We start from the raw sequence: 18,610 nt of genomic DNA, 5'->3' as shown, positions 1-18,610 counted from the left end.
ATGCCAGATAATATTGCCATGAGACAACTTTAAATCTCTAAGAAACGGTTTTCTTCTTTTATTGTCCATTTTTAAAAGATATTACATAGAAAGGAATATGACCCTTCAAAGTAAGCAGCTTTTTTTCTGATGTAAGTTTGTGACTTTCAGATACTAATGGAACCAACTAGAAACATTTTATCTCTATAAATGTATAACTAAATATCATTTACAAATTTTAGTATACACAAATGCTATTCACAGAATTTTATCTTTACTCTTGATTTCCATCTTTGCTAGTGAGTCAAAATACCTCTGAATGTCTTTCCAGCTTCGGTGTGATTGTAATAAGCTATTTTAATTCAGTATTATGTTTTTTGTAACCTCACAAATCATATGGTATTATTTGTTCATTTATACCATCAGAATTTGTTTAGATTTAACCACACTGTCTTTATCATTTATTCTCTATTCCTTCTTCTCAGGTCTTCCTTCTGGAATTATCTTTCCTCTTTAAGTATAGCAGGTCCAAATAACATTGTTTTGTTCAATGTTGTTTTGTTATAATGTTGGTGAGATGCTGTAGGAATTTAACTCTTGTTTATATCCATTAGCCTATGGTAAAATTGATAACATTGTTTTGCTTAAAGTCGCAGAATCTATCAATGATGTTGAGGATTACCCTTTTTTAGACAGACTTCTCTACTGAAGGTCTTCTGTTGGTATAACCACTTTTTGCTTCTCTGGAAATGTCCTTATTTTAACAAATAGAGAGTATTGCTGGTTATTCAAACCTAAGATGTCAGATTTTTTTTTCTTAGCATTTTGAAGATTTTATTTCACTGTCACTTGGCTCCTCGTTCTGTGAAGTAGGTATCTGATGGTGCAATTGCCATTCCTATGCTCTGACTGCGTTTACAATTTCTCTTTCTCTTTGGAGTCCTGTGGTATCAGCATGTGAGTAGGTCTGGGTTTTTAAAGCATTCACCTTGCTTGGGATTTCTTGGTCTTCCTGAATGGGATTCATGTCTCTTATTTATTTTGGACAATTCTTACTGTTATCTCTTTGAATATTGTCTCTACCCAATTCACATCTTTTTAAAACTTTGATCAAATGTATGTTGGACTGTCTCGTTCTATCTTCCATGTCTCTCTCTTTTTTTTAAAAAAAAATCTCATTTATATATATATGTATCTCTTTTTTTATTTCTTTGTGCTCCATTCTCAGTAATTTTCAGATCTGTTCTCCAGTTCACTAAATCTCTGTTCAGCTATGTCTAAATTTATGTTTATTATTTATTATATATTGTATATTGAGTTTTAAAATAGAAATTATTACATATATATTAATTTCTAAATGTTCTTTGTCCCCCCTCTGCCCCCCCGCCCCAAGTATTTTTGGCCACTTTTCATAGTCTCTTGCTACTTACTCATGTTTTTTGTCCTGTCTTTATTCTTTTTAAATGTAGTAAGATACTTTAAAAAATATATTCCATAATTCCAATATCTGAAGTCTTTACAGATTTGATACTATTTGTGTGTTGTTGTTTTCTCTTTTGGGTGGTTTCTTGACTTTTTCCATAGTACCTTATTTCCTTGTGTTTTATAATTTTAAATTTTGCAATCATTTGTTGGAGTTTTAGCTGCAGAATATTTTGATGCCTGGTTTGAGAGTGTTTTTCTAGAGATGATTTATGTTAGCTTGGATAGGTGTTGGAGACCTTGTCCATTTTAAATTATGATTCTCAGCACATACTTTTCTGGATCATACAAATAGAGTAAGTTCCAAACTTGGGGAGACTTTTTGTAAAGTATCTGCACAAAGTCCGTTGCGACCGATACTTTTTCTTGCTGTCCTCTCAGGGGTGGGTTGTTTTCGTCCTAATTCATGCTTTCCCTGAGACGGTGGCACTTCCTGGGTCTCTACTTTTTAGAGATGGTCTTCCATTGGTTCTTTCCTTGTCCAGACCCAGCACATGTCCCTCATTTCCCCCATGGCCTAAGCCAGCGATTTTCAACTGGTGTGCTGCAAGAATTTTTAAAACCTGCAATACCTGGCTAAATAGTCAGGGGGCACTGACCTCTTTCCCCTTAGATTGTCAAATAAAAAAAAAAATGACAACAGCCAGCACAACAATAGCCATCCTATGTGAATGAGTCAAAGTTATACCTATTGTTTGGTCAGATCTGCAAAAAATAGATATTTTTTGGTGTGCCGTAGAATTTTAATAATTAGTGTGTGTGTGCCATGAGATGGAAAAAGTTGATGGTCGCTGGCCTAAGTGTTAGGCTGCCTGGTCTAGTGTCCCTCTAGGCCAGCGGTTCTCAACCTGTGGGTCGCGACCCCTTTGGCGGTCGAACCACCCTTTCACAGGGGTCGCCTAAGACCATCCTGCATATCAGATATTTACATTACGATTCATAACAGTAGCAACATTACAGTTATGAAGTAGCAACAAAAATAATGTTATGGTTGGGTCACAACATGAGGAACTGTATTTAAAGGGCCAGAAGCTTGAGAACCACTGCTCTAGGCTACCTGGTGACTTCAGTGTTCGATAACCTCCATAGTCCAGCTCCTGCTTTGCTCCTACACTCAGCCCATGTCCCCTGTTGTCTTACAGGCTCATTCAGTCCCATAAGAGGATGTTTTTAGAGATTTATTAACCATAATTAAGTGTTATGAAGTGGGGAGGCTTTGAGCTCTCTAGCCTGCCATATTGCCAGGAATAGAATAGAAATAATTTACTCTTGAAAAATAGAGAGCAAATTCAAGATTATCCCTATACCAGTTCACATCCTTGTGTTCGGACAGATTGTCTGGATGAGTGTTGCCATGAGTCCTGATAGCTGCTTAGTCCCCAGCCTGTGCTGCAGTGGACGCTACCCTCTGCCCTGGGCCTTGCTCAGGGGCCTGGGCCACCACATGTCCGCTTCTCTGAATCAGAGGTGGAGACACATAAACTGCTGACATGATAATGAGAGCTGTCACGAGGGCAGGGAGTACCAGAGTTTGAGAGGATAAGATGCTTTTGGTACATATCAGAACTTGGTCCTAAGAGACCACTCATTCATTCATGTAACAGATGCTTATTGGCCCTTGCATTATGTAAGGGAAACAGATCCACTGTCCCTGTCCTCATGAAGCTCACCGTGCAAGGAACAGGCCGTCCATTTCACTGGGGCACGATAAGGGCTATGAGAGTAGAAGGTAGGGAGAGGTACTAACCCAACATGAGGAGGGAGGGTGGTATCTATGGTGCATCTGCAGGACTAGGAGGCATCGCCCGGGGGTAGAGCCAGGGAAGGGCATTCCAGGCAGAGGGACAAGAATGTACCAAGTACTGAGCCAGAGAGAATTTGGTTCAGGCAATTGCAGGCAGCTCATTTGGCCAAAGCATAGTCGGGAAGGCGTGAACCTGGAGCAGGGAGCCGGAAGAGCTGAGCCTGGAGGTCGCCCGAGGCCTCAATAACGAAGGCCCTCTAACCAGGAAGCTGTTGAACTATCTTACCTGGGGAGTGAGGGATGCTGTCAGAGTTGCCATGTTCATTTCTCTCGAGAGCCAGCCCTCCGGAAGAGAAAGAGCATGGGCTTGGCGTGAAGGCGGGAATCTTCCAGTCCGATTCCAGCGCCGCTCTGTCCGGGTGGGCATGGCATGTACTTGATTTAGGCACGGACTAGACAATTTCCCAAGGCCTCCTCCATCCCCAGCATTCTGTGGTGACATTAGAAAGTAAGAGGAAAAATGCCATTGTGTGCACACACACGAGCTTAAGCAGAGCCGGAGCTCAAATGTGTGAGTATTTGCAGATGTTCCCCTGACAGTAATGCTGGCGGTTTCTGGCTTCCAATTAGCTATCTAACTAACGTCTGTGAATCGTGGGTATTCACAGCGAGTGGGTATCGGCTCAGAGGGTGGATGTTTCTATCAGAAGGTGAGCAGTGTGACTGGCCCGGCGGCTGACCCAGCGTTTGTTTGCCTTGTAGACGAGCTCTCTCTGGAGCAGCACAACCTGTCGTCGCCCTCCGCGGAGCACCCGCTGAAGGAGAGCGCCGCGCACAGCACTGCACACGTGGCCTTAACGGAGGCTGCCCCAGGGTCCCAGCCGAGCAGTCCTCCCCACCTCATGTCCTCTCCATCCGCTGCTACTTTTGATACAGCCTTTTTTAACCAAGGAGAACTGACCCCAAGTACAGCAGATCACAGCGTCTTTGTGGCAAATTCCGTGTCAGTGACGAGCAACGAGGTGGTCATAGATGACAATGAAATGGATAACTTTTTGCCAGAAACTCAGTGGGCCACCTCCCGCGTGGTCTCTTCGATACAGTACGTCACAGTCCGCCCCCCGGGGCTGCCCGAGGAAACAGCAGACTCCGTGCTGACGCCACCATTGCCCACTGTTCCTTCACAAGATGAAGAAGTGACATCCGCCTGGCAAGACACAATGCAACAACCGACAACGTGTGCTGAGTCCCCCAGTCATTGCAGTGTTTTCCAGTCAACTTTTCTCGTTTCCGAGGCCCTGATTCCAACCCCTAGTAGGAATTTGGTGCTTTATCCTACTGACCCTTATGGACGCTCATCAAGCAGGACTTTGCTGGAGGTCGTGGCTGCAGGAACAGAGGGCGTAGAAACCCTCCTTTTTAGCTCCACATCTTCAGTGCCTCAGCCGTCAGGCGATGGCCTCACTCAGCCATTCCCCCGCACGGGGGAGGCCTCAGCGCCTCCAGAGGGTGTTCTGGCCCCGGGTTCAGACAGATACCCTGATGGGACCACTGCTTTGAGTCAGAGTCTAAAAGAAACCATCTCTCCAAGAACATCTCCAACTGCAACTACATCCCAGACGGCCCTTGCTTTTAGCAGCAGCTGCAGCATAAATTCAGCTTTGTTTTCAAGTCCTCCTGCGTTTGTGTCCTTTTCTACTCGGTCGGCTGATGTTTCATATGACCCCGTTCTTCCTGGCCATTCCAGGGAAGCATCCGAATTGCCTGGCAGTTCAGTGCTCCCAGACCATGCGGACGACACTCCTGTCTGGAGCCCAGCGTCTCCACTCAGACCGTACACGTGGTGCGGGTCCTGCTCTATGGCATCACCGCGGCACGTTCTGTCCACGAGCCTCGTGGAGAAAGACGGGGGCTCAGGGGACAGTGCTGAGACCATGACCGTATGGGAAGCGAGCAGCATCCCTCCACCAAGCAGCATCTCTCCACCGAGCAGCATAGCAGAGGACTTCTCTGAATTTGAGGAAGATCCTCAAGAATATAACCTACTTTTCCCCTCAAGACCAATAGTTCCACTTTCTTCTCGGTTTGTGGAAATCTCAGAAGCAAGCATGGGTCTTTCGGCCGAGGCGGACAGGAGGAGCATCAGGATCACACAAGCGTATCCTTCCCACGGCCCCTCCCCGCCAGTGTCACTCGATCCTGCTTCCTCTGGCTCCGTCTCTGCCATTGAAACTCAAGTAATGCCGCCCAGTGTGACAGCTGTGTTTGCCTCGGCCGTCCCTGGTGTTCTCCTCGACTCGTCTTTCTCCGTCACGGCCGACGAAAACCCGCCATCACTTGCTTCCGGAGACCCGACGCCTTTTACGTCTTATGGTTTGGAGCCTTCCGTGGAGGCTCCGCTTTTCCCTGCCCGAGAACCCGCCGATGTTTCCCAACACGAAACCAGAAGTACTTTGGGGTTTGCATCCAGCTTTCCCTCAACTCCACCGCTGGAATTCAGCAGCTCGGCCCCTTTGTCTTCAGAAGGACTTGCGTCTCCATCTCCGATGTCAAGTGACGTGTCGACCATCCTTGCTCAGGCCTTTCCCACCTTGGTCGAGACGCTTACGTTGTCCGACTCTCCCAATCTGCAGTCACCTCCGCTCTCTGTTCCTGATTCCACAAACCTTGACTTTTCTCAGCTCTGGCCGAGCTCAGACCCCCTTTTAAGTGCATCCACGTTTCTACCTAGTTACTCTGAAATGTCACTTCTCTCAAGCTTCTACTCCACGTCTCTCACGTTCTCTGAAGCAGCCGCCGTTTCACCGGCAGATTCTGAAGCTCGTTTTACCTCAGTTTTCACGGAAACTACCTCCTATTTTGAGTTTTCACTCGTGCTCCACGAATCTGCGGTCCCCACGTGGGTGCCCTCCAGCTCTGAGCCCATCCTTGACATTTCGACTGCTGGCGCGCACTCAGCGTCACTTCTGACTGCTTTTCAGACAACACCCCCTGTAACGGAATCATCCCTCTTTTCAACTCCAGCGCCTTCCGATGGGGATATCAGTGCGATGGATGATCACGCGTCTGTCTTACCCTCTTTCTCCACGGTCATTCCTACCACCACACTATTGGTCATCGCCGTGTCCCCGTCCTCAGCATCCTCCGCTGTTTCTGAAGTGGTCCCCTCACCTGTACCTACAGATTCTGTATCTGTGGGCCCATCGTTCGCACCCACAGATTTGCCGATGAGCACAACCCCTGAACTGAGCACATCTCCTGCCAGCACTGCCCCTGACGATGCTGTCGACATCCTCCTGAACAGCACCCCTGAGAGTCAGAATCCCCACGAGAGCAGCACAGTCCTCCCCTCGCCGTCCCTTCATCCTGCGTCCACCTCCACTCCCGAGGCCGTGGTTACTACTCCGGCAGTGGTCACCACCAGGCCGCCGTACGTGTGCGATATCACAATTCCTGATGCCTATTTGATCACAACTGGTAAGGCCCTGCTTCCTCCTCTCTTTTGGTTGGGGTGATCTTTCTAAGATGCGGTTTGAGATGCTTATGGGATATGTAGCATCCTGGCAAAGCGTGTAGGCTTTAGGCCAAGAGATCTCTTGGGTTAGTAATCCTCGCTCCTTTGCTGACCACCTGTGAGTTCTTCAGTTATTTAGCTTCTCTAAGCCTCAGTTTCCCCAGTGATTAAATAAGGATGATACTGGATTGTAATGCATAGAAAATACTCAACCCAGTGCCTGGCATCAGGAGCACCCTCAAAACTTGTTATTGTAGTTAGTAGTAGCAATAAGAGTAAATAAAAGATTTAAACCTTAGAAGTTTTGCTAGGATATGTGTCTCTGGAACTCATCACCCATGCTTCGAAGTCATGGTTGAAACAAACCTGAGTGACTGGCCGACAGGCGGCTGCCTGTCCCATGAAGCCGTGTACGTCTGCTGCCATGTCTGTGCCAGTCTAGTGACCGGGCCTGCGGGACCAGGCTCTCTGACTTGTTTTTCATGAGAAATGACAGGGCGTGCATGAAGGCTGTGAGCCATGCATATGTACTTATATACAATGTACTGTTGGTGAGCAGCTGTGTGTGTGTGTGTGTGTGTGTGTGTGTGTGTGTGTTGACTTTGATGGGGACGACGGGTAGACATGAACCAAGGGGAAGAAGATGGCAGGAGAGGTAGAGGAGCAGTGGAGTGGACAAGGAAGGGAGGAACAGGGAGAGTGGAGGTGGGGAAGGACGAGAACATGCTGGGTCTTGGTTCTCCAGGCTGAGTGACGGGAGCCCTGTGTCCTCTGCTCACCCTGGGGGTGCTGCCACCCTCCGAGAGGGTTGGGGGTAGCTGAAGCCTTCGGTCTCCCAACTCCGCCCTCCCCAAATGAGACAGCCGTTTGTTCATTCACGTGACAAGTAATGATGGAGCACTGAGTGTGTGTGAAGTACTTTTGGAAGCGTTCCGGGATATAGAGATGAATGGCTTGGTCCCATCCCGCAAGGTGCTTAGAGTCTAGTGGGCGGATGCTGAGCCATGTTTCCTTGGCAGCTGTGTTGGGAATGGCTGAGGCAGAGTTGTAGAAGAGTGACTCTTTGGGATAATCAGGGACGGGTGTGGAAGAATGTGAACTGGAGGTCACGTTCAAGGATGAGCGAAAGGCTGTCACCTGAAGATGGAAGGAAGTGTCCTCCAGGTTGAGAGTGTGAACACGGGGAGAGGTCGGACAGCCCAAGGACATTCAGCTTGGCTGGTAATTAGAAGGAGGTAATAAGGTGGGAAAGGAGGTTGGGACAAAGTGGTGAACTTATATTTTCGGGACTCCAGTCCTACAGAGGAAAGAGAGAAGAGTTTCTATTAGACATGATACTTTCCTTCCTTCCTACAAAATGGTTGCACAGTAGCCACAAAGTGGACAGTTACAAGGAGCTTATTAAAGTAACTACCGAAAGCTTATTTATCTCTGGGATTCTATGAAATTTATGATACTTTTTAGTGTATCTTTTAGAATTTATTATTCTATAGATAATTAGAAACCATTTTAGAAATACCACTAAGAATATCAAATATATGTAGCATGGATTAACTTTCTTATGACATACATTTAATGAGTTTGATGTCCTTTGTTAGGGATCCATGTATTTAAAAAAAAGTTTTTATTGACTTCAAAGAGAGGAGGGGGAGAGGAGAGAGAGAAAGAAACATCAATGATGAGAGAGAATCATTGATCAGCTGCCTCCTGCACGCCCCCTACAGGGGATTGAGCCTGCAACCTGGGCATGTGCCCTGACCGGGAATCAAACTGTGACCTGGTTTGTAGGTCGACCCTCAACCACTGGACCACACAGGCTGGACAGGGATGCATGTGTTTTTAATAGTGTCACATTCACGCATTGTAAATGTACACTTGAACTGTTGTAGTAAATGTGCAGAGTTGTGCACAAGTGTCCACACTGTTATGTGGTATTTTTAAGTGGAGATGAGTGCCATCTTTTGCTCTCAGTGATAATTGTAACCCACAGGAAGTGTCCTCTCATTTAGGATCTTCATTTAGATTTGAACCTGGGTTTTTTGTTTGTTTTCTTGTAATTATGTATCAGAGAAAAAGAGGGTTGAGGTGATTCTTTGTCCTCTGGAAGGGTTCTTGTTAGAGAGCTCTGTAATAAAAGTAAGAGTAATCTCCATGGGTTCACGATGGACGCGTAGGAAGACACTGACCACACGTATCCAGTATGGGGTGAGGCTGCCCTTCTCACCCAGGGATGGCCCACCCCAGGCCTCCTCAGGAGCTCTTTCTCATCTCTAATGGCTCTGAGGAATTTGGAGACACCATAAGGTCTTGGTTGATAATCCTTTTTTCCCAAAGATTATTGAACTCATATTGGAATGTTGCAGTTTTAGATCTTATTCTGATTAATTTGAGAAGATGGAGGGTATGGTGGTGGGTCATGGGGACTGTTCAGAGTAATACAACAGCACCTTGAATAACGTCGTTTTGTTAGGACATTTATGAGATGCTGAAGGAACTCGACTCTTGTTGAACATGAGACCTCCATGCTCTCTGCCCCCAGCTGGGCCACAGAGTCTGATTCCTGGTCTCGCCCACTGAGGCAAGGAGTGGAGGGTTTTCTTAGCATGTCGAGCTGATGCTGTGCATGGTTGACCTGGTGACCTGGTGGTGCCTTCAAGGTCCACTATGTTCTTTCCTCGTCGGGGCCTTATTTACAAAACGACTTTTGGAGCCACCACCACGCTTTGGCACAGCACTGGCTCTGCCTGGGGCCCAGCAGTGGGATGACACTAACCTGGTGTGGGTGTTGGCTTCGATCTGCAGTGCTGGCCAGAAGAGCCGTGCAGGAGTACATCATTACGTCCATCAAGGAGGTGCTGAGGATTCACTTCAACCGCGCCGTGGAGCTCAAGGTGAGTCCCTGCGGCCGAGAGTCTGACGCCGGAGCCCAGGTGAAGGCAAGTTACAGTGGGCGTGGAACGTTCTCTTTCCTCTCTTCCCTCCATTCCCCAACTCTGCCAACGCATCCCTCTAATGGACCAATCCTGGCCCAATTAGAGGGTTGTATTGGCAGAGTTGGAACAAAGGGGCTCCAAGACCAGAGTTTGGGGTGATGACCCTAACGATTGTGCTTCTCTTGATTTACATGAAAGGACTGGGAGTAGAGTTTAAATTAGATTTTAGAGAGAGTGCCTATCCGTGTTTCTGTACATTCAGTGAGACAGAGGTAAATTTCCAGATGTCTTATGGTGGATACTGTGCTAGTGCCTCCTCTCCCCTCTTGAGCTCGGATGCCACACTCAGACCCCTCACCTTCCCAGTGGGAGCCACGAGCCACGTGTGGCCACTGAGCAAATGAAATGGGGCTGTCTGAATTGAGGTGGACTGTCAGTGCCAAATACCGTGGGATTTTAAAGACTTAGTGAAAAAAGGAACGTAAAATATCTCACTAATAATTTACATTGAAACGATATGTCAGATGTCTTGGGTTAAGTAAAATGTCTTTAAAATTAATTTCACCTCTTTCTATGTTTTTTTAATGTGGCTCCTAGAAGCTTCACAATTGCATATGGGGCTCATATATTTCTTTTGGACAACACTGCTCAATAGGATAACTATTTCTTTATATGTGGGTTAAACACAGCAAACACTTTGAATTCTCCATAACTCCTTATTCAGTTCGTATTGCTGGCTATTCTTTCTTGTTGTCCTTGCTCTTGTAATTCTGTGCTATTTTTGAGAAGGATAGCAGATGTGCAAAAGTAATTACTAAAATAAAATTTTGAATGTCTGTGAAGCACTAGCCCTTCGTTTAAAACCAGCTATTTATTTTTTTTACATTACTTTATTATTTTTCTGTTCAGTACAATTTCCTGTACATGTGGTTGATGGTAATTTGGTTAGATAATTTGATAATTATTATCTTTTGTCTTCTTTATTTTCATAGGTTTATGAACTATTCGCTGACTTCACTTTTCTGGTAACATCTGGTCCTTTCGTTTACACGGCAATATCAGTCATAAATGTGCTTATAAACAGTAAACTTGTACGCGACCAAACTCCTTTAATCCTGGCTGTGAAACCTTCCTTCCTTGTGCCGGAGTCCAGGTTCCAAGTTCAAACGGGTGAGCACATTGTCCATAATTGTTTTGACTTGTAAATAGAATTTCACTTTTTTTTTTTAGAAGTTTTTTTTTTAATTTGGGGAAGATTTTAAAAAATTTATTTAAATTTTCAAAACTATTATTATGGAAAATTTCTAGCATATACAAAAGTACACAGAATAGTTTAATGAACCCCTTGCACCTCTCATACGGCTTCAACAATTTTCAACTCCTTGTTACATCCACATTCCCATCTACATCCCCTCCTCTCACATTATTTTTTTGTTGTTGTTAAATTTATTGGGGCAACATTTGCTAATAAAATTTTAAGTTTCAAATGTACAATTCTGTGATATATTATCTATATATTGCATTGTGTGCCTACCACCCAAAATCAAATCTCCATCCATCACCCCTTTATCCTTTGCTACTCTCCAACCCCCTTTCCCTCTGGTAACTGCCATGCTGTTGTCTGTGTCTATGAATTTTGTTTATCTGTTCTTCTTGTTTGTTGATTTGTTGCTTTCAGTTTTATATCCATATGAGTGAAATCATGGTTCTTGACTTTTTCTGTCTGACTTATTTCTGAAATACTGCCATTTGTGACAACATGGATCAGTCTTGAGAATATCTCACATTATTTTGTTATGACATCATATCATCTCATTCATAAATATTTCAGCCCATGTCTCGAAAAGAGAAGGATTATTAAACATATATACATAAATACATGTACATACACACATATAAATGTATCCATATATACATATATACATCATATATCTATCAATATCATTATCACACTCCTCAAAGTTCACAATAATTCTTTACTATCATGTCTAACTTTTTATTATGGACATTTTTCAAACATACAAAAATAGAATAACATATTAAGCCCACATATGACCATCACTAAGCTTAAGAAATTATCAACATTTTCCCAATTTTGTTTCATATGTCTCCCATACATTTTTTTGAGGAAGGTAGAGTATTTTAAAGCAATTCCAGATATCATGTCATTTTCCCATAAATACTTAAGAATTCATCTCTAATTCATATATATTTTGAAATGTTTCAGTCAGTTGTTAAATATTTTCTCATTTAAAAATGATAACGTCACCTTCACATTGCATATTTTCGTTTGTAGCAGAGATGGCTTTCTGCAGTTCCATGACATATACATAAGAAATAACACATCGTAGAACTTAATCCTGCTTATGGATGAATTAGTTGATGTAGATACTATGTCTCCCTCTCCTTACTCCTTGATACTAAAGAAATGCCTCGTTCATGGGCCTGTGATTTCTTTCAGTCCTTCAGTTTGTGCCTCCGAGCGTGGATACTGGCTTCTGTAACTTCACCCAGCGCATCGAGAAAGGCCTGATGATAGCGCTCTCCGAAGTGAGGAAACACCACCAGGGCACCTATAACCTCACAGTGCAGGTGAGAACAGCACTGGATGCAGAACAAGGTGCTTTAGCCTTTAAAGAGGCTAGTTTCATGTTTCGTTGGAGCTGCACTTAACCCTTGTTAATTCCCTCCAGTGGAGGAAATTCCATTCACGTGGATCTGGGTTGATCTCTTTTCTTGGCATTGGAGTAGCATAACCAGGGAGCTCAGATCTGGTGAGCTGAGGAGAGATGAGTATATGCAGGAGATTCAAGAATGTTTTAAAAAGGAACCATATCAACCTGTAGCATATCCAGTGGGGGTAATGCCTAAATAAACTGTTGTTCCCTATTGTGGCATACCAGGAAGGCAGTGCTTCCCTTAAAAACAGAGAGGCCAGCTACTGATCAAAGAACAGGCGTTGTATGTATTATATGGAAACTGCTGATATTTTTACATTTCTTTGATATTTTTTCCTCCATCTTCTTTGTGTTCTCTTTCTGGAATTCATAGTAAATAGATTTTGGTGCTCCTGGGTTCACTTTTCATACCTCTTATATTTTTAATCTCTTTTATAATTCCCTATTTTTACAGATTTTCTAAACTTTGTCCTCCAGGTCATTCGTTTACTCTTCAATTGTGTTTATTATGTTACTCAATCTCTCTATTGAATTTTCTTTCAGCCATCACTTTTTCATTGTTCTTTGCTCCTTCATAAAATTTTTTTATTTCAGCCTTTCCTGCAGTGATTCAGGATTCTCTCATATGAGGATATAATGTCACCTTGAAAGTCTCTGAGAACATTAGAGTTTTTTAAAAGTTGTCTTTGGGTTCCATTCCCGGTCAGGGCACATGCCTGAATCGATCCGATTTATTATTCTCTCTCATCATTGATGTTTCTCTCTCTCTCTCCCTCCCTCCCTCTCTCCCTCTTTCCCCCTTCATCTCTGAAATCAGTACAAATATATTTTTAAAATAAAGTTGTCTTCTGTTTGCTGGGTTATTTTTATTTTCTTTGAAGCCATTGTACTGTGTCAATCTTGGCTCTTTGCTTTCGTGCTATCAGTTTTCTGTAAATGCCTGGAGACCATTGGTTGGTTGGTGTTGGAATGAAGGAGCAGGTGGTTAATTTTGGCAGCTCATTTGGCTTTCCCCTTCTGCTGTTGGGTCTGTTTCTCTGTCACCCTTGTGTCCTGATGGGAGATTCAGTGGAGCACTGGGCACTGGGCAGATTCTGTTGGTGGTGGGCTTCTCTCTGGGCCCATGAGTGTTCAGAGACAGCAGACTGGGACCCCTGCCACCAGTGCAAGATAAGGAAGTTGTGCCCGAGGATAGAGCATGTTTGTATTTTTCAAGGCAGAGCTGCTTTTTCTTTCATTGTCTCTCCTTCTTTGTCTCTTATGAACACTACCCACCCCTTGCTTAGGGTTCTGACCATCGGTAAAATCTCTCGGTCTTCTCAGGCAGGGAGCTCATTGTCCTTAGGGAGCAGTGCTTTGAGCTATTTTGGTGGAGACGTGGCTGCTGTTAGCATCTCTGTGTTGGCCTGGGTGTGGCTATTAGAAAGGAAAGAGGAGGGAGGAAATTGACTGGGCTCCTGGGCACACAGCCTTTAATTAATGATGGCAGCAGACTCTGGGTTCTTCTGGATCCCAACTGTGGAGCCTGAGCCTGTGTGTGTTCTGGGTCTTGGTCACTCCGTTCTGGTTTATATCAGCATGATCCCATCCTCTCCATTTTCCAGAAATCTGACAGAATCTCAGGTTTTCTTCCATTCTCAGTGCTGTTATGGACTTACACTTCTTTGTTCAGCTTTATTGTTCGTTCTGTGGGTCTAGGATGGGAGGGGGAGAGGAAGGGACTGTAGATACATGTGCTCAGTTCATCACTTAATGTAAAAAACATTTTCACTATCCTGAGGATTTAAAGTATTGCAAAAGGGAACCAGGCCATTGAAACCCGTTACTCTTCCTTTAAAAATGTTCCCTCTTTTTTTTTTTAAACCCTCATCCAAGGATATGTTTATTGATTTGGGCGGGGGTGGAGAGGGGAGAGAGAGAGAGAGAGAGAGAGAGAGAAAGAAAGAAAGAAAGATGAGAGAGGTGAGAAACATCACTCAGTTGCCTCCTGTACACGCCCCCTACTGGGGATTGAACCCACAGCCTAGGTATGTGTGCCTTGACCAGGAATTGAACCTGCAACCTTTTGGTGTACAGGACAATGCTCCAACCGACTGAGCCACATGGCTAGGGCCAAAAATGTTCCCTCTTTTTTGGGAAAAAAATATCGAGAGAAATTATAGTCAAGCTTTCAGCGGTCTGTTTTCATTTATTTTAGAAACTGCTTTTGACTTCCTTCTTTCAGATCTTGAATATCACTGTGGGCTCTCCCAGGGTGGCGCCTCGCCGCGGCCCCGTGAACATCGTCTTTGCTGTTAAAGGCACGCAGGGGTTCTGGAATGGGACGCAAGTGAGCGAGCTGCTCAGGAACTTGAGTGTGGTGGAGTTCAGTTTCTATCTGGGGTACCCGGTGCTCCAGATCGCCGAACGTGAGTACTGCTCTCCTGGACGGCGCTGGGAATGCGGCTGCGAGCATTTTGTTGGTGGCCCGCTTTTTCTCAAATGAAATGTTTAGCTGAAATCCAGAATATAAACCAGATACCTTTGGAACGTCTCAGAATCAAGCCAGGGTGGGCCTCCAGAGCCCTCCTCACCCTGGGCCTCGGTTTTTTTCTCTGTTGAGAGGAATGGGGTGCTATTAAAGATTAGGCCAGTTCTGCAAGAGGTTAAAAGAGGGTGGAGAACAGATCGCTGGTCGCCAGGGGAGGGGGGTGGGAAGAAAGCTAGATCACAAAAAGGGTAGCAGGAGGCAATTTGGGGGGGGAGGACGATGAGATTGTTCTATATCTTTATTGTGGTGGTGGTTACATGACTCTATGCATTTGTCAAAGCCCGTAAAACTAGACCCCAAAAAGAGTGAGACTTAAACAAACAAAACAAAACTTTTCTTCCTGGCAATTAGATTCACAGTGCAAATGGAGGGGGTTGGGGATAGAAGAGACATTTACTTCCAAAACAAAAAAGCAGTAGATTCCAGAGTTGAAATCAGGCCAAAAAAAAAAAAAAATTCAAAATGGAACAGCCAAATGGTCTAGTGATTCTTCCTGTATTTAGTGTACTGTTAATTAAATGCTAAAGGATAACTTGTCAAGTGAAGCAGTAGACAGGGACATAATCGTTATTTACATCGAGCAACTTTCAGCTGTGTGTGTGACGATGGGGGTAGAATAATATGCTGGATGATAGGTGGACGCCAGGCCCGTCCCACGCAAGCCAGACAAGGGTCGCTTGGCCCGGAGTCACTGCTGGGGAACCCAGGGCCCTGAGGAACACAGTGTGAAAACTCACTGCTCTGGAGCAATGGCTTTTCAAGGGGATGGTGTGGGTGATCCTGGGACGCGGTGTCCCACGATGTCACTGGAGCAAGCCCTTCATTTCGTTTTGTCCCTCTTTCTCCGTGAAACTAATGTGCTCCGAGACTGCTCACTGTCCACACCTTTACACCAGTCGGGCATTTTCTCCTTCCATATTTAGTGCTCAATCACATAGGAAAGGCAGTCCCTTGTGACTTACCCGGTGTTTCCTTTCTGACTGTGGCAAGCATGTTTTTTACAGATTGGTCTTCTTCCCTAACCTTTCCTTTTTATAGCCTTCCAGTACCCGCAGCTCAACCTGTCTCAGTTGTTGAAGTCCTCGTGGGTAAGAACAGGTATGTGTAACGTGACACCATATTTTGGGAACTGTAATAAAAAGTCTGTGCAGGGATATTAAGAATGATACTGCCTTTCCTGTTTCTCAGTCCTAAATTCAGGGCAAAGTGTACCTTAAATTCTTGGCAAAGAATGAATGAGAAAGGGATTCAGATTTGACTGTGGAACGTGTCCCACTGAGTTATGGCCCAAAAAGGGTTGGCTCCCTCTAAAATTCATGTATCAAGTCCAGGGCAGTCTAACAGGAATTGACAGTATTCTGACCCAGAATAGGACGAGGTTCTGAAGCAAGGATCTTTTTTGTTTTTTTCTTTCTTTCTCTAAAAGTCTTATTTGTTTGGTTTTATAAGGACAAGGAAGGTAACTTGGTGAGCAAATAAGAAGCCTTTTTTAAAGACTTGGAGACCTGGGTCAGATATTTACAGTGATGGCATTGCCAAATGAGACTTTCTCACCTGGTTATACAAAAGTGTAAGAGGTAGTGACCTGCTCATTGGTGCCCAGTGTGTGAGCAGCGCCATGAGGAGCTAGTCATGGGAGGAAGCACATAGGTGGTGACAGTCACCATTTTGCGTTCCCGTACCTGCCAGTCCTTCTTGCTTCACGTACAACATTCCATGGAAAGGCCCCACCTCTGCCTGGTACCGTGGCCTCATTTTCCAGATAGTTTTCATAGCGGTTCAGTGACTTGCCCGTGGTCCTGTCTCAGGGGATTTGAGCCAGTGCTGGCTGAACAGAAAATCTGGCAGATTGTCTGCTTAGATAATCTTGTTTACAGCAGATGTCTGAAGACAGGCACCTTATCTTGAGTCAGTTTATGAGACAAGATATGAACTTAAACCATTTCCAGAAATCTTGAAAATAAGTGCAGGCAAAATGTTTGATCTTGTGCAGGCCCTCTTAGCCGCCGAGCCCCTGTGCATTGCTGAGTTTCTGAGACTTCTGGCCACCAGTCCTTGTAGCACGTGGAGCTGGGAACTATAGACAAGACCCGTGGGCAGCACTTCCGGGATTCTCCCTCGCTTTCCCCCTTTTTAATGTCTCCTCTCTAGGGCAGCGATTTTCAACCTGGGCGTCGCAAGAATTTTTAAAACCTGCAGCACCCATGCTATTTAGTCAGGGGCACTGACCTCTTTTCCCTTAAATTGTCAAGTAAAAAACTGACAACAGCCAACACAACAATAGCCGTCCGGTGTGAATGAATCAAAATTATACTAATTTTTTCTTTCAGATTGCCATATTGCAGAATTTTAGTAATTAGTTTATGTGTGCCATGAGATGAAAAGGGTTGAAAATCGCTGCTCTAGGCATTGGCATTCTACAGTAACCCTATGCTACTTTCTCTTATACACTCACCCGTTTTTTCTGCCACCGCTAACTCACTGAGGGGCCTGTGTGTGTTTCCATTTAAATGCAGTGCTCCTGGGCGTCGTTGAGAAGCAGCTCCAGAATGAAGTGTTTCAAGCTGAGATGGAGCGCAAACTGGCCCAGCTGCTGAGTGAGGTTTCCACCCGGAGGCGGATGTGGAGAAGGGCCACCGTGGCTGCCGGGAACAGCGTGGTGCAGGTACCCAGGGAGGCCAGAGGAGGAGGGGAGGAGAGAGAGCAGGCTAACACTGTCCCGTATTTTCATGCAAAGGAGAAAATTCTGATTGAGGTGGATTGCTATAGTAAGGTGGCAACTGAATGGGGTAGCATTTCAGTTCAACTAGAGTCTAGACAAATATTTCCTGAGCCCTCAGTAAGTGGTCGGTACAGGAATGGTGGTTATGGGGAGTACAGTGGAAGAATTGTGTTAGTGGATTGCCATGCCATCAGATGACCTTATTTTTCAAAAAGTAATTTTTTAATACCCAGAATGTAATCAGTTGTAGAATGGTAATGTTACTCATAGCATCGTAGAGAGAACCATTCATCGGGAACAGGCCATAAGAGATCGGAAAGAGGAAAATGTTCTGCCCTCTATTCTAGCCCCTCCTCCTGCCCCCCTGGTTGTCTCATATTGCTCAAATGTTCTTCACCCTGTAACTTGGCAGAGAGGTTACAAATGACAGATTCATTTGAGTCAAAAAGTGACCCATTTTAAAGTGCACAGGCTCACAGTGAGTTGGAGGTTGGGGCTGAGGTATATTCCATCTCAATGTGCATTAATGTTATTTTGGATTTTTCCTTTACCAACTGCTGCTTGTAGAGCTAGGAAAATGGGATATTTAGAACTGTGGCATTCCAGACAGGAAACCAGGGTGGAACCCAGACAGGTCGGGGTGGGGAGGTTGATGGTTTAGGAGCATTAGAGAGAAGAATGGAGAACTGATGCTTGGGTTGGTGGGGGATTGTTGGCCTAGAGCTAGCATCATTGCCCCCAACTCTTGTACCAGGTTTCCCCTGTAAGCATTGCTCTTTATTTCCCCTCCCACAGAGGTGGTGGTTAGGTTTCTAAAATAGTTCCTTTGCCAGATGCAATAGAATATAGAGGAACTTGCCCTAGCCGGTTTGGCTCAGTGGATAGAGCGTTGGCCTGCGGACTGAAAGGTCCCAGGTTCGATTCTGGTCAAGGGCATGTACCTGGGTTGCGGGCACATCCCACGGTGGGGGATGTGCAGGAGGCGGCTGATCGATGTTTCTCTAAGGGATCAGTGTTTCTGACTCTCT

General features: G+C 44.9%; 1 protein-coding gene across 1 annotated transcript in view; it reads left to right on the top strand.

Moving 5' to 3' along the window:
- The first annotated feature begins 3,177 nt into the window (after positions 1 to 3,177).
- The window catches only part of KIAA1549 (KIAA1549 ortholog), a 74,817-nt gene continuing 59,384 nt past the window's right edge, over positions 3,178 to 18,610 (top strand). Inside the window, exons 1-8 of the mRNA XM_023764816.1 lie at positions 3,178 to 3,190; positions 3,968 to 6,682; positions 9,522 to 9,610; positions 10,645 to 10,822; positions 12,114 to 12,244; positions 14,555 to 14,738; positions 15,899 to 15,958; positions 17,377 to 17,525. Of these exons, the coding sequence (XP_023620584.1) occupies positions 3,178 to 3,190; positions 3,968 to 6,682; positions 9,522 to 9,610; positions 10,645 to 10,822; positions 12,114 to 12,244; positions 14,555 to 14,738; positions 15,899 to 15,958; positions 17,377 to 17,525 (3,519 nt within the window). The remainder of the gene's footprint in view (positions 3,191 to 3,967; positions 6,683 to 9,521; positions 9,611 to 10,644; positions 10,823 to 12,113; positions 12,245 to 14,554; positions 14,739 to 15,898; positions 15,959 to 17,376; positions 17,526 to 18,610) is intronic.

The sequence above is a fragment of the Myotis lucifugus genome, unplaced genomic scaffold (assembly GCF_000147115.1).
Source record: "Myotis lucifugus unplaced genomic scaffold, Myoluc2.0 scaffold_351, whole genome shotgun sequence".
NCBI lineage: Eukaryota > Metazoa > Chordata > Mammalia > Chiroptera > Vespertilionidae > Myotis > Myotis lucifugus.
This window is presented reverse-complemented; position numbering and strand designations above follow the sequence as displayed.